The sequence below is a fragment of the Aethalodelphis obliquidens genome, unplaced genomic scaffold (genome assembly GCF_003676395.1).
Source record: "Aethalodelphis obliquidens isolate GAN/ISIS:26980383/991018 unplaced genomic scaffold, ASM367639v1 scaffold13, whole genome shotgun sequence".
NCBI classification, from domain to species: Eukaryota; Metazoa; Chordata; class Mammalia; order Artiodactyla; family Delphinidae; genus Aethalodelphis; species Aethalodelphis obliquidens.
The window spans coordinates 5663484-5688237 of record NW_020837957.1 but is presented as its reverse complement, the minus strand read 5'-3'; the positions used below and the strand labels follow the sequence as shown (position 1 = coordinate 5688237).

General features: G+C 39.5%; 1 protein-coding gene across 4 annotated transcripts in view; it reads left to right on the top strand.

Moving 5' to 3' along the window:
* The first annotated feature begins 17012 nt into the window (after positions 1-17012).
* Positions 17013-24754, top strand: part of WLS (Wnt ligand secretion mediator) — a 106523-nt gene continuing 98781 nt past the window's right edge. The window contains exon 1 of one of the 4 annotated variants that reach the window (XM_027114036.1): positions 17013-17414. In XM_027114036.1, the coding sequence (XP_026969837.1) occupies positions 17309-17414 (106 nt within the window). In that variant the 5' untranslated portion in view covers positions 17013-17308. The remainder of the gene's footprint in view (positions 17415-24754) is intronic. The other 3 variants (XM_027114039.1, XM_027114038.1, XM_027114035.1) reach the window with 3 other exon arrangements.

Below are 24754 nucleotides of genomic sequence, written 5' to 3'. Positions count from 1 at the left end.
AGCTAATAATTAGTGACTATACCATTTATGTATTCCCTTAGTTTTCTGAGAATCATGTTTCTAAGGGGATTTGAAGTAAAGCTATGGACTTGTATTTAGAGTGGAATATTGCCCAGTAACAGTGCTATCTACCATATATTTATCCCTAACCCTTTTGGCCTAGATTGTAATTAAAAGAGAAGGTTATTATAACAGCATGGTTATTACTTGTTTCATGTTACAGTAGGTTGGTTGATGTCTTCTTGAAAAATAAAGAACTCAACTTTAAGCTGAGGGATTTTTCTAAATACCCTGATGCCATTCTTGAGTGCACAAAATTATGATTTCTCAGGTTTCAAAAGAAGATAAATCCAAAGATTTATGAAAGAAAAACCATAGAAAACAATACTGCCGAATTACCGGCAATTGAACCAGACAAAAGAGTCAAAATGAATTACATTTATTTTTAAAGCTAAATCATGAAGAAATAGCAAATCAAAAATAAATAAAACAAGAGAAATTTTTATGCTCACAAAGGAGATTTCTTAGCATTGTTCTGGGACTTCAAAGATTCTCACACACATGCACAATTGACAAAAATTTTCCATTGCTTGTTATTTTTTCAAATTTATTTATTTATTTATTTTTGGCTGCGCTGGGCCTTCGTTGCTGTGCGCAGGCTTTCTCTAGTTGCGACAAGCAGGGACTACTCTTTGTTGTAGTGTGCAGGCTTCTCATTTTGGTGGCTTCTCTTGTTGCGAAGCATGGGCTCTAGGGTGCGTGGGCTTCAGTAGTTGTGGCATGCAGTCTCAGTAGTTGTGGCACACGGGCTTAGCTGCTCTGCAACATGAGGGATCTTCCCAGACCAGGGCTTGAACCCACGTCCCCTGAATTGGCAGGCGGATTCTTAACCACTGTGCCACCAGGGAAGTCCTCCATTGCTTTTTAAAATTAACTATTTTATTACAATAGTAATATAGGCTCAATATTTTAAATATTAACAGAATAGAGAGGTATAGGTAAAACAAAATTTCCCTGCCTTCTGTCCTTCCTACTCTGTAATCCCACTTTCTGGAGATAACTACTGGTAACATTTTCTTCCTTTTACAGCCGTTGAAAAGGTTTCACTTTTACTGTTTGTATTAGTTTGCTAGGGTTACCATAACACAGTACCACAGACTGGGGGACTTAAACAAGAGAAATGTATTTTCTCACAGTTCTGGAGACCAGAATCCCAAGATTAAGGTGTTTGAAGGGTTGATTTCTTCTGAGGCCTCTCTCCTTGTGTCATACACAGCTGTTTCCTCCCTCTGTCTTCTTGCGGTCTTTCCTCTGTGCATCTCCATCTCTCTGAGTCCTAATCTCTTCTTCTTATGGGGACACCAGTCAGATTGGAGTAGGGCCACCCTAAGAGCCTCATCTTAACCTAGTCATCTCTTTAAAAGTCCTATCTCCATATATAGTCACATTCAGGGGATCTGGGGGTTAAGGTTTCTACATATGAATTTTGGGGAGACACAACTCAGCCCATAACACCATTAAAAGGAATACTACAACAAAATTGTGAAATTCCTGTACATATATCTTCAAAAACCTTTGCAAGTATATGAGTAGGATAAATTTCAACATGGAGGTCAAAGGATATGCTCATTAGTAATTTGGAAAAATATCGATAAATTTCCTAAAATGGTTTATAATAATTTAAACTATCAGTAATACATAGAAATATCAGTTTCCCTTTAGCCTTGAACTGACCTAATCTTTTAATTTTTAATTGAATAGAAAAAAATGACAATTTATTCTTGTTTTAATTTGTACAATTTAAAATATGAATATGGTTGGGTATCTTTTCATGTATTAATTGTCTATTAAGATTTTTTTCCATGAACTCCCTTGTGCATTTTTTCTCTTGGGTTATTTATCTTTTATTTACTTATTTGTGAGAATTTCTTGTATATTAAGGATGCTTTTTCATATGTATTACAAATATTTTTTCCAATTTGTTATTGTCTATATTTTTGCCCTTTTTTATTGTATAGTCTTAAAATTGATAAAAACTTAAAATATTAGGACATAAATTTGGATATTAAATGTTCTTGAATAGCTTGAGAGGTTTGAAAAATGCTTTAGAAAGGCCTTTCCCATGCCAAAATTGTTTATGTATTACTATTATCTCAAGTTCTCGTCCAGGTATTTTATGGTTTCTTTGTTCACATTTAAGTTTCTTTTTTCATATTTTAATATAGAAGGAGAAGAAGAATACTCAGCTTTATGTACGTCAAATGTTCAGCCATTCTCACCAACATTATTTATTCAACAATTCATATTTTCTAATTTATTAAAGTTGGCTTTTATCACTTATTAAATTCTGAAAATTATTCAAGTTTATTTATGAATTATCTCTTCTGTCTCATTGATCTGTTTGTCTAATCTAAGGTCAGGGAAATACAGTTTTAAATACTTTACTTGTTACTCTCCTCATGATTTTTCTCTTTTAGAATTTTTTCTTACGTGTACATTTTTCACATAAATTTTAGCATCATTAAGTTCAAGTTAAAAAACAAAACAAAACCCAAAACCTTGTTCATATTTTTGATTGATTCAAACATAACTGATATCTTTTTAAATATTGACTCCTCTATCCAAATTAAGGATGTCTTTTCATTTATTTAACTCTTTATTTAGGTACCTCTGAGGAATTTTTAATTTCTGTGCCTTTCTTGTTATATTAATTCCTAGAATCTCAATATTTCATAGTAATTGTGAATGAGACTTTCCTTTAATTCTACTTTCTGATAGTTAATCATTATTGTAAAGTAACTGTTTTTTATATGAAATTTGTGATTAACCATATTAATGAATTTTTATTGTGCTAAATAATTTTTATTTGAATTGTTTGTAATTTTTAGGTTTATAATTATATCAATTACAAATTATTGTAAGTTTGTTTCCTTTTTGCTTCTTTTTTAATTCTCTTGTCCAGTTGCACTGGCTAGCATTTCCAAAATAAATATCAAATAATAGGGTGACTTTTCAATTTTACATTGTACTGAAGGAATTGGCCATAACTATAATGTAAGAAAACAAAATAAAGCTGTAATATTTGGAAAGGAAGAAGTAAAATTGTCATTATTTGTACATGACATGATTGTTCATGAAAAATTCAAAAGAATCTACAAATAAATTATAAAAATAACTTAATTTTGCAAGGTCACTGGATAGAAGGTCAATATAGAAATATATATATAGGTACTAAACTAGAAAATAAAATTTTTTAAATTACCATTTATAATAGCACCAAAAAATCCAATATTTAAGAACAGATCTAACAAAAGAAGTGTAAGACCTCTTCCCTTAAAATTAAAATATGACTGAGAGAATCTAAAGAAGACTCAAATCATTAGAAGAGACCCCATGTTTATTGATTGGAAAACTTAGTATAGTAAGATGTCAATTCTTGTCAAATTGGTTCAATGCAATCCTCATCAAAACCCAGAAAGTTCTATTGTGGAAATTGACAAGATGATTCTAAAATTTATTTAAAGTTCAGAGAACTTAGGAGAGCCAAGGCAATTTTGAAGAAGAGCTAATCTGGTAAACTTAATTTATATCAAGTTTTAGCATAAATCTTTAATAATTAAAACAATCTAGTGTTACCACAAATTGAGATAAATAGACAAATGGCAGAGAATACAGATCCCAGAAGAAGACCTGCACAAATATGTTTACCTGATTAGCTACATAGCAATTACTGCAATTCAGTGGGAAAGAAGTGGTGCTGGATCAATTGGCTAGACATACAGAAAAATTAATTTGAGGTGAATCTTAATCTTTTACATGAAAAGAAAACAATCGAGCTTCTAGAAGAAAACACAGGAGAATATCTTCATGACCTTGGAGTTAGACAAGGTTTCTAAAAATGGAACGTCAAGACAAACTGTAAAAGGAAAGATTGAAACATTGAACTTAAGAATTAACATTAAGAATGTCTATTCATGAAAAACACCATTTAAAAAGAGAAAAGACAAGCCATAGACCAAGAAATGATATCTGCAATACAAATCCTGAAGAAGGGTCTGTATCAAGAATATACAAAGAACTGCAAAAATCAACCAATTTAAAAATGGAAAGAAGACTTGAACAGACATTTCACAAAAGAGGATATCAAATGACCAAAAGTCAACAGCATTAGTCAGCAGGGAAATACAAATTAAAAATCCAAAGATATACTCATACATCCCACCAGAAAGGCTAAAATTAAAGAGCTGATAATGCTAAGTGTTGATGAAGATGTGGAACAACTGGAGCTTACATTGCCAGTATACGTTGGCACACCTACTTTGGAAAATTATTCTACAGTATCTGTTAACATTGAATACAACCATATATCTATAGCCTAGCAATTCCACTTTTGCTATATACCTAGCAGAAAGGAATGATTATGTCCACCAAAAGACATATATAAGAATACTTACAGCAGCTTTATCATAACAGTCAAAAACTGGAAGCAACTCAAATATTGTATAAATTGTAACATATTTACACAATAAAATGAAATAAAATACTGCTACATGCAATAACCTGGATGGATCTCACAGACATCATTTGGGGGGAAAAACAGCAGTCAAAAAGATAACAACCCCATATTATGAAGTTCTGAAACAGGAAAAAACATCAATGGTGATAAAGATGAAAAGGGATTAGCACAGGAGGATTGATTGACTGGAAGAGAGCACAGAAGAACCTTTTGAGATTAAGGAAATGTTCTATACCTTGATCTAGGCAGTATCTTATATATGTATTTTCTACAGCTGAATTATGTCCTCCTTCAAAGTCATATGTTAAAGTCCCACCCCCCAGTACCTAAGAATGTAACTATATTTGAAGATAAGATCTTTAAAGTGGTGATTAAATTAAAAGAGACTGTTTGGAAGGGGCCATAATCCAATATGACTGATGTTTTTATGAGAAGAAGGGACATCAGGGGTACAAACACACAGAGCAAAGGTCATATGAAGAGACAGTAAGAGACTGGCCATGTTCAAGCCAGGAGAGAAGTCTCAGAGGAATGCAACTCTGCCAGCACTTTAATGTTATATTTACAGCCTCCAGAACTGTGAGAAAATAAATTTGTTACTTAAGTCACCCCGTCTGTGGTATTTTGTTATGGCATCTCTAGCAAACAAATACAGTATTCATTTGTAGAAATTCATCAATGCATATACCTATGATTTATGTAGTTTCCTGTATGTAAGTTATATATACATCAATCTAAATTAAAAAAACAAAGTTTCCTCTGGCAGACAACCTAACTTATCCCAAACACATCAGTCCTACTCATCATTGGAAACCTGTATCATAGTTTATCCAGGATTTTCTGCAGAGCTCATCACTCTATCTGATTATCTTTAGCTCCACCTTAGCCTTTTCAGCTACAATATTTTGCTCTATTTTTCCATGACAAGAAGAGGAATGGGAGGGAGAGTGTGGAATTAGCATGATCTTGTTATTTTGGACACTTCAGTGAGCTGCAATTTAGAGTCCCATTTCTAGGTCCATCAGTAACTTTTTGTGCAACCCTGGATTTCTGCCTTCCCTACCTTGTACTTCTGCTTTCCTGTGTGGAAATGGTGATAATTATAATTGGCCAGACCTCCAAGGTTGTGAAGATTACTAAGATAGTATCTTAAAATTGTACAGAATTGGTGCTATACAAACACAGAAGAAGTGTTATTATTCCCAGTCCAATAATAAACATGGTTTAAAATGATAGCTTTTAAAGATCTATAATCATAATGAGAACATCACTTCCCCACCCTTGTTATGTTCCTATTTCCCATGGCTATAGGTCTCCAAAGCAATATGGTGGAGACACAATGACACATTATACTACCTCTTTTGTATGAGCTTTAGGAGTTACTGTTCTCTGATTTTAATATTGCCTATCTATCTATCTATCTATATATCTATCTATCTATATATTTTGCCTACTTGGAGAACACCTGCTCATTTTTAAAAACTCATCTAGAGTTATCTTTTTCTCTAAAGACTTATATGAACTCCTTTACTCACTCTTTGTTCTTGCTTCTCAATGCCCATGTTTCCTTATATGGTAATTCCATTCAAACAACAACTACTGCTACTACTGCTAGCTACAGCTGCCCTTTACTTAGTGTTGCCATGTTCCAGGCAGTGATCAAAGTTCTTTATATATAGTAAAACTTAAAATCTTGATAGCAATCATATGATGTGGGCATAAGTAATTTAAATGAATTTCCTAAGATCACACAGGAGGTATGTGGCAAAGCCAGGCTTTGAACAAGCTCTATCTTGTTCTAGAGTCTGTGTTTTGTGTTTGTTTTTCTTTTTCTGGCCACACCGCAAGGCATGCGGGATTTTGGTTCCCCGACCAGGGACAGAACCTGTGCCCCCTGTGGTGGAAGCATGGAGTCTTAATCACTGGGCCACCAGGGAAATCCCTAGAGTCTGTTTTCTTAACCTCTTTGTAATTCTACCTGTTATACTTCATTGTACTTGTTGGCTTTAATGTCCTTTTCATTTTCTAGATTTTTATTTTCTGAAGAGAAGAAACATTCTCTGGAGTATTTAGTGTCTTTCATACAGTAGGTATTCAATAAATGTTTGCTTAATAGGTAGACGGTTGACTGAATAAAAGAGACCCTCACTCTCATACTGGAAAGGTACCTAAAAGTTTGTGTTAAATGATCTGAGAAATAGAAAATTCCAAGGAATTCTGAAACAAGCCTTTAAAAGAGTAAAAGTATACTCTTTTGCACTGAGTATTCACTTCAAGATTTTTATGGGTTTCCAGTTTGAACTTTTATTCAGTTTTCTTTAAGTTTATCTGTATAGGTAATCAAGGAGAAAAATGACACCTACCTCACAGAGGGTGTTGTAAGGACTGAATGAAGTAATACATGTAATATATTCAGAGCAGTGCCTGGTACATAGAAAACCTTAAGGTATGCTACTGTCACTGCTATTTGAATCAAAGGCAGAAGAGAGCATCTGTTAAGTGCAAGGACTTTGGTGTTATACTGATGGGGTTCACAGCCCAGCTCCAGCGTTTATTAACTGTGTGATCCTGGGTAAATTACTAATCCTCTCTAAACCAGTTTCCCTAGTGTCTAAAATAGCATAATAGCATGTATCTCAAATGGTTGTTGTGAGGTTAAAATGTTCTAAGTGATATGTATAAGAGTACACTTAGAACACTTAATCCTCACTACAACTATTTGAGGCATATATTTGTATTATACTCGAGTAGTTCTAAGTGTTATATATTTACACATTCTATCTATCTATCTCCCTAACTATCTCACTTCAAACAGGGTCTGTCTGATATACTCTGATATGAGTATTTTGTGTTATTATAATGATGCATTATTTATGATGCCTGGCAGGTAATATTGTCAGTATCTCTTGACTACATTTACAAATGCGAAGTCTTGGATAATTTCTAGGTTTCCATTGAGTCTCTGGACAGCCAGCACTTTTAAACAGACAATGCAACAGGAAAAATACCACGAAATCATAGCTTGGTGACATCGCCTTAGCGGTCAACTAGTCTACCCCAATAATTATGTCACAAGGAGAAAGACATAAGCTAGACTGTGAATTATACACAGTGAGGTACAAAGAAGTGCCTTGGTGAGTCCGGGAACAAAAGGTAGTACAAAAGAGCTATATCTTAGAGTACTCAGTGGAATTTTGCTAGACAAGGGCTTAAAAAGTAGGCTTTATTTGTAGGCAGTGGGAAAATACCATAGAATTATATTCAGAAAGTGAGCAAAACGGATCTGTGTTTTATAATGATCATACGTGGAAACTGTGTGCAGACTGGATTATCTAGATTAAGAAACCAGAGATTGGAGAATTGTTAAGGAAGGTCTTCAGTAGTCCCAATTTGGAGAGATAATGAGGGTCTGGAGTTGCAGAGAAGTGGGGAAGATGGAGAAGAAAAGGTAACTCATTATGGGTAAGGAAGACAGAATCTGGTCTGGATAACTGATTGGATGTGGGGTAATGAATCAAGGATTTCCTTGAGACATGTAATTTGGGTAATTAGTTGGAATGTTGGGCCATTAAGTGAGATACGGAAGACACCCGGTTGGTTTGGAGATGCGCGTAGGCAGAGATGTCTAGGAAGTGACATCTATAGACTCTATGAGTCTATAGTTCAGTCAAGAGGCTGAAGATCCAGATTTGCCCATGGATTCTATGAGAAGAGATGAGGTAAAGGAAAGAATACTCAGGGATATTACCATTCAAGGAGTGGGCAGAGGAAATGGAGCTGGTGAAAGAGAACGAAGGGGATGTTAGAGAAATAGGAAGAGAATCGAGAAAGCAGTTATTAAAGCTGAGGTAGGGAGAGCTTTTCCAAAAGGAGTGTTACATTTCAGAGGCATCAAGTAGGGTGAAGACCAGAGAGGTCACTGGTGATATTTGTCAGAATAGAGAAGAGTAGAGTCAGTGGAATATTGGGTCTGGAATCTAGATCATCTGCAGTAAGTCAGGGCGGGAATGGGAAATGAGGTTATAAAGCCTGCAGATATGAACACTCTTTCCAGAAATTTGATTCACAGCCAAAAGAAAGAAGCCAGTGAAGATGATGGATTAAGGAGAATGTGAAGGATATATTTTAGGATGGAGATTTGAGAATAAGATTGAAGCAAGGTAGGAAAATAAGATCATTAAAGAAGCAAGTTGTAGAAGGTGATGGAAGGTAATTAATAATAATAGCTAACAATTATTGATTGTATACCATGTGCTAAGTACTCTATCTAGGAAGTGCTTTCCACAGGCTAATTCATTTAATCCTTATTCTCACCCTGGAGGCAGGGGCTAAACAGAGCACATACTCTTAACCCTTAGGCTGTGCTGGCCAGCTCTCTAAAATAGGCCGAAGAGCATAAGTAAAGGTTGATATGCACCAGTAAAGTTGTATGCTTTGCCCAAGAGGGGGCTCATTGCTTCTTTGGAGATCAGGCATCAGAAAATATTGATGAGTTTGGAGGCTAAGAATGTTTAAACCTGATGGCTCCTTCCCCCAACTTCCCCAGTAAAATAGGGCAACTGTTTTGAGAGGGAGGTGAAGAGACAAAGATGAGGAAGAAAGATCTGTAAGAATCACTACAGAACCTGGGTTTCTAATAGCATTAAATAAAAAGTCTTCTGAGTAAAACACAGTCCTTTTACCTTAAAAAAAATGTGTGACTTAATAGAGTAGATATGACAAGTGCCCAAATAACTACAATATCAGGTAGCATGTGTGAAGGGACATAATAGACATAACTATATGAGGGTTCACCCAAAGGAGATACTGTATCTGCTTATGAGGCAGGAGAATCAAAAAGTATCTCCAAGTATATTTGTGATACTGGAAAAAGAGAGTTTCAGCAAGCATTCCTAGAGGCTTAGTATCCCATTCTTTCCAACAGACAGCTCCACAGCTCCATAAGAGCAGGGTTGTTCCATGAGAGAGTTTTCAACAAGGATTTCAGGGAATTGGAGTTGATGGGAACAAAGCACGGGGGAAGGAAGAGTCCCTGAACAGGGAAGGATGGGAAGGCAAGGGTTGAGAGCACTGAACCTGTTTTCCAACTAAAAAATGTCAGCCACCTCTAAGATTATTCTCCTCTTCTTCCTCCAGCTCTTCTCTAGTTCCTCATTATTGAGTGCTTATCAAATGCCTGGTACTTTACTAAGCTCTCTATACATTGAATGTATTCAATCTTCTCCATAGCTTTTGTGAAGATGTGATCCTTTCTACTTTATAGGTGACTTAGCTGAGGCTCTAAGAGGTCATGTTACTTGCCCAGGGAATTCCACCCAGATCCATTTGATCTTTATCCTTGCTTCTCACACTGCCTCCAATAATTATACAAACAGCACCTGGCATGTAGGAGATATCTCATACATTAATAATGATGATAATAATAGTAATAATAATTATTAATGGATATATATCCAACAACACGTGGTGCTTTGGGGATTTATCAAGATGTTAAAGTGAACAGAATCCAAGGTACATTTGTGGGAGTGATAGAAAAGGAAAAAGTTTATTTGTTTATTTATTTTTAGCAAATCCATTGAACTTAAAATCAGGCAGTTTTAAATATTTACACAAATTATCCCATTTAATCTGCGTAATGATCATACTTGGGGAGGGTATTATTATTCCCATTTTACAGGTGAGGGTACTGAGTGACAAAACAATTACCCTAACTGGCCCAGGCACACAACCAATAATTGGCAAAGCAAGGATTCAGATCCCAGGTAATCTGGCCCCAGATCCATGCTCTTCACTGCTTCACTATGCTGATTCTGAAGGTTAAATGGAGCCAGAGTGTGGAGGACCTCGTACATCCAGCCAAGGAAGGCACACCCCCTCTCAGAGCACATTCCCTTTCTCTTTCTCAGATCAGAGTTTCTTCCATGTGTCTTACACCAGTGATTATTTACGACTTACTATCTTGGCTAATAGAGCCATTGCATCACCAAGATCCTTGGACACACCTGAGATTATAAGCTTTACGAGAGTAAATCAGTCCTTTTTGTATTTGCATCCCAGCACTTGCCACGGTAAATGTATAATAAACCTTTATGAAATAAGTGAAAAAAAGTATCATCAAATCATTCAGGCTTCAGGTATCAGATTTCCTAGAAAGGTAAGACATATATCAGAAGTAGGAATTTTTACCCATAAAAATGATACAATAAGATGAATAATATTTATAAAGCAACTTGACACTTTGTGTAGAGACAACACAATATCAAACAAAAATATTTTAGGACTCAATCTGCAGCTTAGCTAAGCCAAAATTAATTTTGTTCATTGAATGTCTTTTCCTAATGTATATTCTTCAAGGATGTTCTCAAAACACTGTGAAATCATGCTTAACAATTTCTTCCATGAGTCATTTGACTTGAAAATTGATCTTCAACTTGGAAAAGCCTTAGTGGCAGATCCAAGCAAGGAAAGAATTGCAAAGATTGAAGGCTTTATTGGAGGGAGTTTGACCCGAGTGAGAGTAAGGTGCTGAAGAAAAAAACAGAGTTGAGTGTATGAACTAAGTAGTAGCTGAAAAACACTAAAACAGGGCCTGTCTCAGAATTGGCAGGAAAAGGGGTTTCTGAATGATTGTCTCCTGAGGGAAACATGGGAAAGCAGGAGTTAGGCCCCTCAGCCCAATGACAACATGATTTCTACTCACTTCCACAGCCTTATGGGGTTCTGTCTTTGATAAGTTCAAAGGGCATGGCTGACATAAAGGAGGTAAGAACCTAGGCTCTGAAGTGAGCTTTCGAAAGTAGGCTGCATGAGGGCAAGGCCTGTGTTGGGCTCACTGCTCTTCCCCAGGGTCTAGATCAGCCCCTGGCACTTAGGGGAGTTCAGTACATATTTGGTGATTGAATGAATGGAGTGTTGCATCTACTTTAGAATCTTAATTCCCCACGTTACTAGCTCTGTGGCCAAGGGAATATTCGTTACCTTCTCTGAACTGGCTTTCCCCTTTTAAAAATGATAAAAATAGTACCTACCTCAAAAGTTGTCACGTGCATTAACGGTGACAACATATGTAAAGCATTTCATGGAGTGCTTGGTACGTAGGAAGCAATATAAGTTCTTGTTGTTGTTGCTGTAATAATTATTGGTGTTATTATTAGGGGTTATTTGCTGCCATGTATCTGACATTTGGGGAATTACCTGCCCTCCCTCACTCCCAGTCATCCCAGTTTCCGTTGGCTAGTGGGAAGTAGAAATATGAAGTTCCTTGACTTTCACATATTTTATTCTCATACAACCTTTACTCTCCCACATTACACATAGATGCCTGAAGCTGTTTTTATTGGAGATTGTCCTTCATGCTGAGCTGCTTAGTGATGATTCTGAGCTAATTTACAATTAACATGGGGTAAGGACCGGGCTTTGGTCCAAGTCAGGGCCTATTCTCACCCCAGATGGTCTAGGGCTGATGTTAAGTCTGAGCTCCTCTTCTTGCCATTGGCCACCTGTGGGGGGCCTTCTTGAACCCCTGGACAGCCAGGGACTGGGACATGTTCGTTGGTCATTCATTCATTCAGCAAAATTTGTGTGCTGACTCTGTGCCATGGTGTTGAGTGCTGTCCACACATCATAGGATATCTGTCCAGCCTCTCCTCCCACTGCCACTGTCTCTGGGGAGGAGCAGATGGAAAGGAGCTTGTGAGCATGACAGAGCACAAGGTGAGATGGGGAGAGCAGTCGTGAGAGGACGGGGAGTGGGGGAAGCAGTCAGCTCAGACCCCATTAGGCTTATACAGGCTATGAAAACACGCTAAGAGAAAAAGCCCTTTCCTCCACCTCTGCTCCAGGAACCCAGCATGTGTGACCTCTGAGGTTTAAACACTGGAGGCATGTCTGCTCTCTGCCGAAGCTTCTTTCAAGCCTGGGAAACAGCAGGGTGCTGGCTGGCTACTTCAAGTTGTCAGCTGCCTCCCACCAGAGGTCTCTGGAAACCTATAAAGTTTCTTACCTGCCATTCCGGGTTGCAATTTCAAAGAGACAATTTCATAAGAGACAATAATTAGGTGTTTCATAGTTCTTTGGGTTTTTTGTTTGTTTGTTTGTTTGTTTCTATCTGGGAACAGAAATCTCTTCCTTTATAACATGCAAAATGTTTGTTGAGTGCCCACTTTGTGCCAGGCTCTGTGCTAGGCACTTTGTAACATTATTTTGCTTAATGCTCACCACAAACTATGAGGTTATATTATCACTTTTTAAAAATTTTTTAAGAAATAAGAAAAATAAATATCAAAAAGGTAAGTAATTTTCTCAAGTTTATTTACACAATTAGTAAGACTTAAAGTTGGGCATGAATAAGCCTAATGTCTGAAATGTATGAGGAACGTGAAAGAAAAAGTGAAATGGAGAACTTCAGGGCAGGTGCTGATGTGTAAAAATGGAGGGGTGGCGGGGTATTTATTACTTAAACAAATTCATCGGAAGATCAGGTTGAAATACTGGTCCTCCAAGCTCTGGGTTCTACATAGTTCCTATCCAAGGTTAGCCTGTGAATGTGGGGGGGGAGCTGGGAAGGGTCTTGTGTGTATACACGAAACAAGACAATGGGACTCAGAGAAAGAAGGGAAGGGTGGTTCTGTGTGGAAAAAAAAATAAGCATTTTAAAAGAAACTGAACATATATATATTCAGGGAGTATGTATATATATATATATATATATATACACACACATTCAGGGAGAGAGACAGAGCGAAGGAGAAAAGTGACGCTGAATAATAGAGTGTGAACCCCAAATGCCTGCTCGCATTCACAGGCACTAACTGTGAGAAAATACCAACAACGGAGGAGCTGCAGGGATGCCATTTATGGATAAAAGCTATTTATGAGAAAGAGAAGCCTCAGAGTGGGACTATTACTCTTGTTAGGTCCCTCTGAGAAGTAAATTACGTGTTGGAGTAGGTAGGTGCAACTCTTTTGTATTTCTATGTTACATTTACTGCGATGACAATAATGATATGCCACCCTTGGCTTCCAAAGGGGGCTTTCTCAAATTGAGGAACTGAGCCTCGCTCTGTGCAAGTTGCTGTGCTGGGGCTGTGAGAGACACAAAGGCTCAGGTCATATCTCCTTGTTTTTAAGGAGCTTGCCAGCCACGGGTGACAATACAGCACATATATAGAGATAGTGTGCAAACTTCAGCGCAGGAAAATGTGTCAGATAGGCATTTAGTCAGTGAACGCTATACAGGAATTGGGGGTTGGGAGAGGGGGAGGAATTGCAGTGAATCCACCTTCAGTTAGATATTCATTTATTCATACGTTTGTTCACTCATTCATTCATCCATTCAATAAATATGCACTGCAATCTTTATGACCTTCCATATGACAAACCCTTCAAATAAATCAATGGATAAATCAGGATCCCCATCTTAAAGTCTAGTGACTTGGAGTTGGAATGATCAGTTTCAGTTGGCAGAGTTGGACTGCATCCTTGGATTATCTGTCTTTTGGACAATGTACCTAATGACTCCAAAAAAGTGTTTTACTGGTGATTGGGTGCAGTTTTTAGAATAGAATATCTATATTTAAGGTTCACTGAGTGTTGTTCAGAGTTCAGTACTAGATGTTGGCCTTATTAGCACTTTTGTCAAATAATTAATCACCCAGACTGATCCTAAAATATGCTTCCAAAAATAATTATAACATGATAAAATTTTAAAGCTGAGAACAAACCAATTAGTGAACAGTTTCTTCTAAGTGTTCCTAAATAGAATCATCATCATCATCATATCTTGCGAGAATACCATGAGGTAGTTACTATTATGATCTCCATTTTACAGATGAGAAACCTGAGCCTCGGAGTGGGTAAATGACTGTGTAATGGTTTATGGTGATCACATATAGCAAGAGGCAGAGCTGGGATCTAGGCTACACCCCAGATCCAGCGGACTCAAACACTCATGCTCTTTTCTACGCATCTGTGTTATTCCCTTGGGAAATAAGGATCCGATAGTCACTTTTAATATTCATAAAGACATAATAGACATTGTGAATTTTTTAAAGCAGTTCATGGTGATGAATATTGCATGTTGTCTGCCCTGCACTCAGTTTGGCAGTATTGGTCATCTCAGGCAAGCTAGAAGCATTTATTAGCAATTAGAAATATCTCTTTTTAATAAAAATGGTTATATAAGTGCCTGTTCAAAATAGGGGATCATAGTTGTGGGGAACCAGTATTTTATCCCAAGCCTCTGGTTTCCAGATGTGGACACTGGAACATAAGGAGTTAAGCCAGTTACTCTGAAGAGATGCATTTGGGAGATACAGGGATGGGGTGTGTTGTAGCAGTTGATAGAAAAATGAGTTGAGGACTCATTAATCTTAAATGAGTAAACCAATGCAGCTAGCCAAGAATATCTTATGGATCCAATTCAAACTTGAAGTGCGTGGGACACCCATTTCTTTCTTCTTAAATAGTGAAATGTAATATCAAATGGAGAGTAAATCTTGATATTGAATCCTGTCAACCTTACTTTAGAAATATCCCTTGATATTAAAAAAAGGAATTCTAACCCTAAGGCATTATTATTAAAATGTGTGGAAGTTGCCAGGTTGTTGAGATGAGAACACAGAATGTGGAGTTAACTAGCAGTAAGGTGAGAAGGACATCCTTACTTCTTTTTATGATGCTCTGGAACCAATTCTGACAGGGAAAAAAAAATGATGTAAGATTCTGAAAAGGTAAAGAAGGAATGCAAAAATAACCCACGCTGGTCTATCTATGTTTGGGTACCAAAGTGTTGACCGCTATTGTTCACAACAATTCTGTCTGTTTTTGACCATTTGCCATTTGATCTGCTGTTCTTTAAAGTAAAGACGGTTAATCACTATTCGGTGAATAACAGCTAGTCTGGGGCTCCTCCAGGTCAAGGGCAAGTGTCTTCACATCTTGGTATCCTCAAGTACTTAGAAAAGAAAACTTGGGACAAGTTAAGGGCGCAATATATGCCTATTGGTTAAAGGGTTAAAGGAAAGAATAAATAAATAGCAACTGTATCCTCAGAACTGTTAAAAACTGTTAGACTCCAAGGAGATGGAATTTTATATATGTATGGTTTGGCACCTGTCCTTAAGGAGGTCCTGGTCTAGCTGGAGATTAGAATCGAATACTTCTATTAAGTGTAACCTGCATGGCATCTTCTATAAGGGCACTGAGAAATCAGGAACAAAGTGGAGGAGGAGACAGGACTTGGGATATTCCCTTGGCATGAAGAGGGTGTAGGTGGAGGCGAGGGACAAGAAACCAGGCAAGTAAGGGGTGGTGGGTGGTGGAAACTGTGTATGTGTGAGAATAGGGTGTTACCAAACCAAGGGTCTGTTGGGCAATGTGAGCTATACTGGCCAAGTGGCTAGTTTATGTAACGTGGAACAGCCAGGCCCAGGAATCTAGACTTGATGGAGCAGGAAATCTCTAGAGTCCCACTTACCTTTCCCCCTGGAAGTTAAGCATAAATATAAATATATCCTTACAAAGAGAGGACAAACATTGTAACTTAATATGTGTTCCCTCTAAGGCAAATAAGGTCTCAGGCTTTTGAAATGCACACCGTGGGCTTGCTTTCACATTCACTTATTTATTCATTCCACAAAACTTTACAGAGGACCTACTAGAGCTAGAATTTTGTTAAGCACCACGGGGGGTACAAAGATGAAGAGCACTCGGTCCCTATCCCCCAGGAGTTTACAGCTGAATGGTGGAGACAAACGTGTACACACAAGTCCTTGCAATAGGAGGTAAGAACGTAAACACAGGAATTGTAGGGGCTTAATGTCCGGAGATATTAAAAGGAGGTGGTTTAGAAAGTAAGAAAGATTTTTCAGGCGAGCTGGTTTTTAAATGAGGTTTAAAACTCCGATGGGGTAGAATATATTTTCTTTCAAGGCAAGAGCCAGGGTTAAGGCTCTGGAAACCTATGGAGTGGGGGGATAATGTGGTAATGAACAGTGGCCTGATCTGGCTGGAGCGCAGGGTTCCCCAAGGGGTGCAGTGGGGGGATTTAGCTGGCTATTTGCCCAATAACGAGGCTGGGATCAGGCAGAAGGAAGCCCAGCTGAGACTTTATTCCGCATCTCCGTGCTTTGACCTAAGCATCTATTGGGTCCCTTTAAAAGATTCTCCTCCTCTTTCCTAAAGAGAGTTCTAGCAGTTGGGGGTGGGGACCATTTCCTAAAGTCAAGGCGTAAGTTAAAGGTCTGCCGAGCTGCCCACGGGGGATTTAAATCTCGCACCAGAAGAGGAAACGTGTGGGAAGCGGAGTAGGGGGAACCCACTAAAGAACAACATCAACCCCCAAACGACACGAGCCCCTGGCGGGACAGGTTGCCTTCCAGACCCGGGAGCGGGACACCAGCACCCGCCAGAGCTCGGAGCCCCGCACTGGCGGGCAAGAGGGAGTGGAAGAGCGGGAGGGAGGGAGGGAGGGAGGAAGCGCGAGAGGGAGGGAGGAAGAAAGGGAGGGAGGCGGCGTCATGTGATCCGCTTCCCTGCTCCTTTAAGCGTCCACAGGCGGCGGAGCGGCCACAATCACAGCTCCTGGCATTGGGGGAGCCCGAGCCGGCTGTGCCGGGGGAATCCGTGCGGGCGTCTTCCGTCCCGGTCCCATCCTCGCCGCGCTCCCGCACCCCTGAAGTTTTGCAGCGCCCAGAAAGGAGGCGAGGGAGAAGGGAGCGCGAGAGGAAAGGGAGCAAAAAGCACACCCTAAAACATTTATTTCAAGGAGAAAAGAAAAAGGGGGGCGCAAAAATGGCTGGGGCAATTATAGAAAACATGAGCACCAAGAAGCTGTGCATTGTTGGTGGGATTCTGCTCCTGTTCCAAATCATCGCCTTTCTGGTGGGAGGCTTGATTGGTAAGTGCGAGAGCTGCAAACTTTTCCCCCTTTCTCTCTTTTCGGGCCCCTTCCCTCTTTGCCTCTTCGGCTACTTGTTACAGTATCACTGCCTTGCTTCTATGATCTAATTAGTCCGGCTATTGTGCTTAAGAAAGCAGAGCTCCATGGGGCTCCGTGGGGCACAATCCAGTCTAGTGGCTAAGAGAAAAGGAGGGGGAAAAGTTTTGGCCTAGTTTCAGTATCCACTTGAAAGGAAGGAGGGGGGTAGCGGGGGTGGGAATCTTAAGCATGGCGACGGATCGCGCGAGGAAGCGCTGGGTTACAAAGTTGATTGCCGCTCCCCCCGCTTTTTCCCGCGTTCCCCCCCTTTTCCTCTCGCTTCCCTCCCAATCAGCTCCCGGAGGGCAACGTAATCGACTTTATTAGGAACAACTGAAGAGTCAGAGAACTGCGCCCGGCGCAAACCCAGAGAGCCCTGTTACAGGGCTGTGATCTCTGCATGTGTAAACGCTTTGGGTTGTCTCAGCTGGGGGCTGAGAGTTTGCATTTCGGGTCCCGACCTTCGTGCCCTCAGCTTCCTCGTCGCACTCCCATCCCACGCCCCGCCGTGGCCGTCCGCAAGGTCCGAGCCTTGGCCCGGAGCCTGGATGGGGTGAGGTACGGTGGGAGAGAGTCCTTGGATGGCGCTGCGGGAAGTTGGAGAGGTCGGAGGGGAAAGGCGTATCGGAAAGGTGTTGCTTTTGGCCTCCCGCCCTCTCGCGAATCTCCCCTCCCCCACTTCTTAGAGCTCCGAGAGCCGGTGAGTCGGGAGCCCCGGGTCCTGCCTTGGCGCCTAGGAGGGCGGCCTGCGCCCCCGCCGCAGCCCCCCGCAGGTGACAGCTCCCCCCCCCGGGAGACCTCCCCTGGCGTGCATCGCCCGGACCTCTCGAGCCAAACACGCTTCCGGGTGAAGAAGATGGTTTCACGGATCTTCCACTCAAAAATACTCCCTTCTTCTCGCCGTGTCTCCATCTCCATCCATCCTCCCGCCTCTCCGCACACTCGCTTTCCCCTTACCCTCGAGATTTAGGACGTCCCGGCGCAAACTTCAGCGCCAACTTCGCCACGGGTGCGGATGGGAGGCTTGGCTTCCGTATTTCGCAGATCTGTAAAACTTTGCGGAGTGGAGAGTCTACGGAGGGGCTTTCTGCGCGCGTCCCTCTTCCGGAGCCCGCGCGGCGCGGGTGTCGTCGTGGTCGTGAGAGCTGCACAGGCTTGGGCACCTCGAGTCCTGTGCCTGGCGTTTTGTCTCCAGACTTGGGTTTGATGGGAACAAATGAAAGGGAGTCTGGTTTTGTAAATCACCGTAACATCCAAGCTAATTGTTTAAACAAAGGAGAGTGGGTGAACCTTCACCAAGGAGAGAAATTTCTGGAGGAGATCGTGCCTTTCGCTGTGTGTGTATCCACAAAGCAGAAGGAGGTTCGGAGTTTTCCAAGCTCATATCCTCAATTTGGGTCAAACAGCTTAATCTTTTTATTCCTGGAACCCTCCCTCCCACCCCTCCCGTTAGGAGCTCCTGTTTAGCTACGTGCAATCTCCATGTTTCCCTGTATTGGATTTTTCGAGGCTCTTAATACATTCTCTACTGGGAGCTGAAGGCAGCCTTCTCTGTGCCCTCACGGTGATTATGCAGCGGTTACAATTACACCTCTTGTCTCCCTTGATGAGCAGTTGCAGTTAGATGCCATTGGATCTTGTGTGATTTCAGTGGCAGACCATAATTAAAATTTCTTGCACCTTGTGCTTTCAGAATTAAATTGGCCTATTATCCCTGTCTGACCTTCATCCTCTTTGAGGTTTTTGCACAAGCAGTGAACCATTACACATAGTTCCCTGGTATTTGTTGGTGTGTGTTTCTTTTTCTAAAGTTGATCTAGCCCGTTATCCACTGTTGTAGGTTTCTTAGGGCACTTCTGGAACTAGCATAATTTCTGGAATCTTAGTACTGTGGAGAAGGTCCAAGGGCACTGGTGAATGGCTGCTGGACATTGGAGTTTCCATAGGATCAGAACAGTTGTATGTTCAAAGAGGGGTTTGTTTGGAGTAAGTGGTGCCAAGGGTTGTTTTTCCCTGAGAACTTGATTAGTGACTGTATCTGATAACAATCTCAAAAAGTTAGTGATAGGTCTCGATTCCCCTCAGTAAATCAACTGATTTAATTCCATCTTTACTTGAAAAAGAAAACTATCTCTGTATAACACTTCTTGGGGGAAATTGTTGTGTACGTTGACCTCTTACCTCTCCTCCTTCCTCAGTTGCCAAGGCTGTGTCCCTAGTTCTGGCGTGAAGGCTGAAAAGATCAGATCCGTTTCACCGCAACACTTGAATAGTGGCTTAGCCTTTACCTCAACCAGTTATAGAGTAATTTTTTTTTCTGTTAAACAAATCTAAGAACTTAGGTATGCTATAAGACCCAAACATGGGAAATAAATATCAACAAAAGGTAAGTGATATGTTTTCCCTCCAAACTTCCCTAAACTGGAAAGCAGGTGAAACTAAGCAAAGGATGGAACTTCAAGAAAGTGAGTGAGTGGAATCAGTAGCTGAAGAAGAAGTGTGTAGGCTGGAAAGTCTAAGTCCAGAAACCTCCTCTTCCATGCTCCACAGTGAGAAGAGAACTTCTTCACTGCTCAACCCTATTGATGTGTAGGAAGTCCGGTGTCTTGGGTGTGCAGTGTCTTTCTAATTCATCAGCAGAGGCCAAGTGAGAAAGTGAAATCTTCACTTTGAATTGGCCTCGGTATATAATGTTCCTTTTTGATCACTGTTGTCCTAGATGAAAGGAAACATGACAGCCTAGAAAGGGGAGGATCCGAATGGCAAAGCTCCTGATGGTAAGGGTGTAAGTACTCCACACACGCAGAGGCAAAACAAAAACAATCAACCACCACCCCCGAACAATAATGACAAACCATGCACCCAAGGTGACAGGCAGTTTTTCAGTTAACCAACAGGCTTCAGTCTCCTCATTGGTAGGTTGATGAGTTTGAGATTCCTTTCAGTTGTGAAATTGTATGAATTTTTCAGTGCTTAAGTTTTATGTGGCATTCAGGCTGGTGTTTGGTTGTAGCCTTCTAGAATTGATGGGGAAAAATTTAAACACTAGGTAAAAAGGAAATAAGAGGGATTGGGTTTTGGTTTAGTCAGCTTAAATCCTCCCCTGCTCCAACAGCCTTCTTAGAACCAAGGTTTTTTTTGTTTGTTTTTGTGCTTGTTTTGTTTGTTTGTTTTGTGCCAGGGTCTGTATACTGCTAAGCCTTTAATGGGATTTTTCAAGAAGTCTCTGGAAAGCAATATCTTATGTGGTAGAATTTGGGGTACTTAAGAATTCAATGAATTATGCCATGCTTTTGTAAAAACTTTGAGTCATTATAAAATCATGCATCTGATTGTTTTCTTATGTATTGAGAAGGTTTCTTAAGTGGCTAACTTATTTTGTATTTAGAATTCATTTAAAAATTTAAGAACCCCTGAAGGAAAAGAAAATATTTTTAGAGATATAGCTTAATCTTTAGCCTCCTTAAAAATAAGCCTGCAGAAAATTAAAAAAATAATTTTCCTTTGATTTCACGTTTGGTGAGTTTAGTTCATGGAGAAGCAGCTGCAGGGGTGGTGGAAGGGGGGAGGGGAAGGAGACCATGTGTGCTGAAACAACAGTGCAGCCGACTAAAAATCATGAACTTGATTCCCTGGCCTATTATGTGCAATTTGCTCAGCTTCAAATTAGTCATGTCTGGGAGATACAATGGTTGGAAAAGCAGGTCACCGTTCCCACCTGTTCTAAAACTGGTAAGAGTATAAAGATCAGGGTTGGATGAATAGAAAATTATTGCATTGTTTTAAGCATACCCGTAAATTAGAATATTCCAAACTTAAACCCAAATAAGTATCAACAAATTGCCCATTATTATTATTTTAGGAAGGATTGCTTTCTTTCAAAGGCTTAGTATGTTAGCAGCCTTTTCTTGTTTTTTATTGCTGAGAGTATTATATGTGTGTATACATGTATAATACACATACATATACACACGTATAATCAGTTTTCTCAATTTTAGCATGGACTTATCTACTGCTTTTCAATGATACAGCCGTATTATTGGGCTATTATTGTTTGAATGGAAACTATGGATGGTTTTGATTGTGGTCCATTCATATGAACAGTTTTTGTTTCTGCTACTATCACTTATTTGAAAGGGGCAGGATTTTAAGAAATTTAATAAAATTACAGTTATGCAGAGTATATAAGTGTTTGCTTCTCAATATATTAGGTTTTAAACTTGCTGTGGTATTTATTACATTTTAACGTATATAAATAATGCAGTACTTGGCAGTCCTGCAGTGTTTGGGTATCTGTTGAGAAAAGAACTAATGAACTTGCTTTTGGTTGATGTTACTCCACAGTTTTCTGTATTTGATTCTTATTTTGTAAAATTTCATATCTGACTAAACCATGTCATTTTTTTCTTTGTTAACTATCAGAGTATCTAATACGGTTCGTAGAAGTACTGTGCAACCTCAAAATTTCTTTTGTAAAGAGTGGGAAATTTTTTGTAATTGAAATTGCATTATTTGACTTTTAAAAAACTATCTAAGCTATCTACTTGGTTATTGCAACAAAGTCATGCTAGTGCTAACAGTCTCTAATCATGCTTTCATCTAATCATTCAGTACAGCCTGTCTAGGCTTCTGTTGGAACTTTCCCTTTTCCCTGTTCAAAGTGAGAAACATTTCCTTGAGATAATAGTGTGGCTTTGTAAGGTTTTCAAGTCCCCTGCCTGGAACCCAGATCTAGACTCAAAGCCTTTCCTAGCTAGTTGACATTTTGCAATAATGCAGCCTTAAAAAAATTTTTTTTTTAATCCATGTAGACTGAGGAAAGATTCTTACCTTATCTTCCTCATAAAGGTGTTTCTATGGAGATTTAGAATTTGGAATTGTGTGAAAGTCCTTAGCTTAGAGCTCATGTATGTTACCTACCTACTGTGCAAAATATTGATTAGAGCCTAATGTGTACCCAGCATAGTGCTACAATGCTGACTAGGGCTTAGGAAAGAGGGGACTTGAAGCCTGAGTAACCTCGGGGAGCCAGAGGTAGAAAAGAGTCCCTCTTAATCCAAGTTCACTAGCTAAAGGTTTCTTATGATGAGGTTTTTAATAGCATGATAATTCTCACTGACTTACTGGGAATTTGAGAACATGTGAAATGAGAAGCCCTGTTAATTATGTCATCAAATAGTTATATTAGTATTTCATCTTAACATATTAATATAACAATATAAATAATACTAAACATGTGTTAAATATGTACTGTGTGCCAGACTTTGTTTAATTTGATTCACGCAAAGCCTTGCCACATTGGTACTGTTGTACCCATTTTACATATAAGTAAACTGAGGTATAGAAAGGTCTAGAAGAATTGCTCAAGATTACCTAGCTAGTCAGGGTCAAAACTCGGATTGGATTCCAGTCAATCCAGAATTATCAACCATTAGGTGCTCCTGACCCCACTTCCCAAAGCCTTGCCTTCTAGGGCTGAATAGAAATGGTTTGAATGTAGACAGACATGATAAGTAACACTGTAAATGCAACTAATTTCTCATTTCTAACCAACAGGTAACATGTTAAAAGAAAAAGTATCAAATCTGATGATAAGTGAAATGGAGTCCAGCTGTACTTAATAAAGCAGAGCCTTGACCCAGCTAAGGGAGGACAACTTCTGAGAAGTCTATATATGCCAGTCCAACCAATTTCTTACAGGTTCTAACCAGTACCCATAATTCTATGAATAATCCAACTGGCTGAGCAGCCAAGTTCATTAGCCACAAAGTGTTTGAGTTCTGCTGCCTTAAGGAAGATTACTCAAATTTATTTTATCTAGTTAGTGGTTTTAACATATTTATACAGTTATATAAGTCTGGACTTTTTCAAAGGAAGAGGAGAGAAGAAATCAACTGAGGTTGGAGAGGTTTTTTAGAGAGTGTGGATTGGCAGTGAGAGCAGTTGAAAGAAAAGCCTCTTACTGAAAGTTGAAAATTCAGTTTCCCCAAAGGATAATTTTTGTTTATATACACATCCATGCATAATAATGAGGGCATTTCAAACCGGAGGCTTCCACGCTGACGCTGTGAATAGGTACATGTCCCATTGGAAAAAATGTTGATGGATTTTCTCTATTGAGAGATTTACTACCCTCAGTTTTGATAGAGACTCTAAGAGATGAAGGGAGACAGAGAGCATCAAGACGTGAAAAGATCATGTCTATTTCATTTGTCTTCTGTTTTCTCTGAGGTGTTGTAGCGGTGGCACAATAGAATAGACAAGTGTGCCAGATGTGTATGGTTCCCAGAAAAAGTGCCTGGATGGGGATGGGAGTGGAGAGGAGGAGCTTGAGGCACTGAAGTTCTCAAACTTGATGATGAAATGTTTTGCGTTTTTCCCTTTTCATAATAGGGCTAATCAAAAAGAATTGATAAATAACAGAAAAGAGCAACTCATATGTTTTAGAATACAGAAATCCTAAGGTTCTTTAGCCCTTTAGCACTACCTCTCCCTCCCCTCCATCCCTCCCACCCTACCATGTTCCACCCATAATTAAATTTTGTTGAGGAGTGAAAGCAATAATCAGAGTGTCATCTGACCAGTAGTGAGGGATTTGGCTAATTATGATTTGTTGCTGTTTTGAAGATTTATTGGGTGACTATGGAAAACATTTTACATGTATTGATTCACTTAATGAACATAACAACCTAGAGGAGCAGGTACTTTCTCCAGTTTTCAGATGAATGTGAGGCTCACTTAAGGAACTTTTCAGAGTTAACAGAGATGGTAAATAAGAGGGCTGGCATTCAAGCCCATGATCCTGAACTGAATCAAGCCATGCTCTCAAGTCTAATGCCACTCTCCTCCTATTGTTCCTTCAATTTCTATGGGAAACAAAGAGTCAAGTGTGATGAAACATTCTACACAGATTCAATAGAAGATGAAAGCTCAGACTAGCTTTTTCTGCTTCTACGCCTTTCCCAGACCACATACTCCCATCACTGCCTGGGTACTATTCACTGACCTAGTTACTTCCTATACAAATGATCCCAATTCCTAAAATATATTAACCTCCTTCACCAGCTATTGTAAGTGTTGGCCAGTGCTTGCAGGCCATGCTGAAGAGGGCTAAACCTGAGGAAATTACACCCCAGCTCCCCCCCACCACCAAAAGAAATTATTACACACAGCAAAGAGTAACTGAGGGTTGTAATTGAAAACTTGTCAGAGAGTTGCTTCGACCTGAATGCCAGCTAGACTTAGTATACACAACAGGT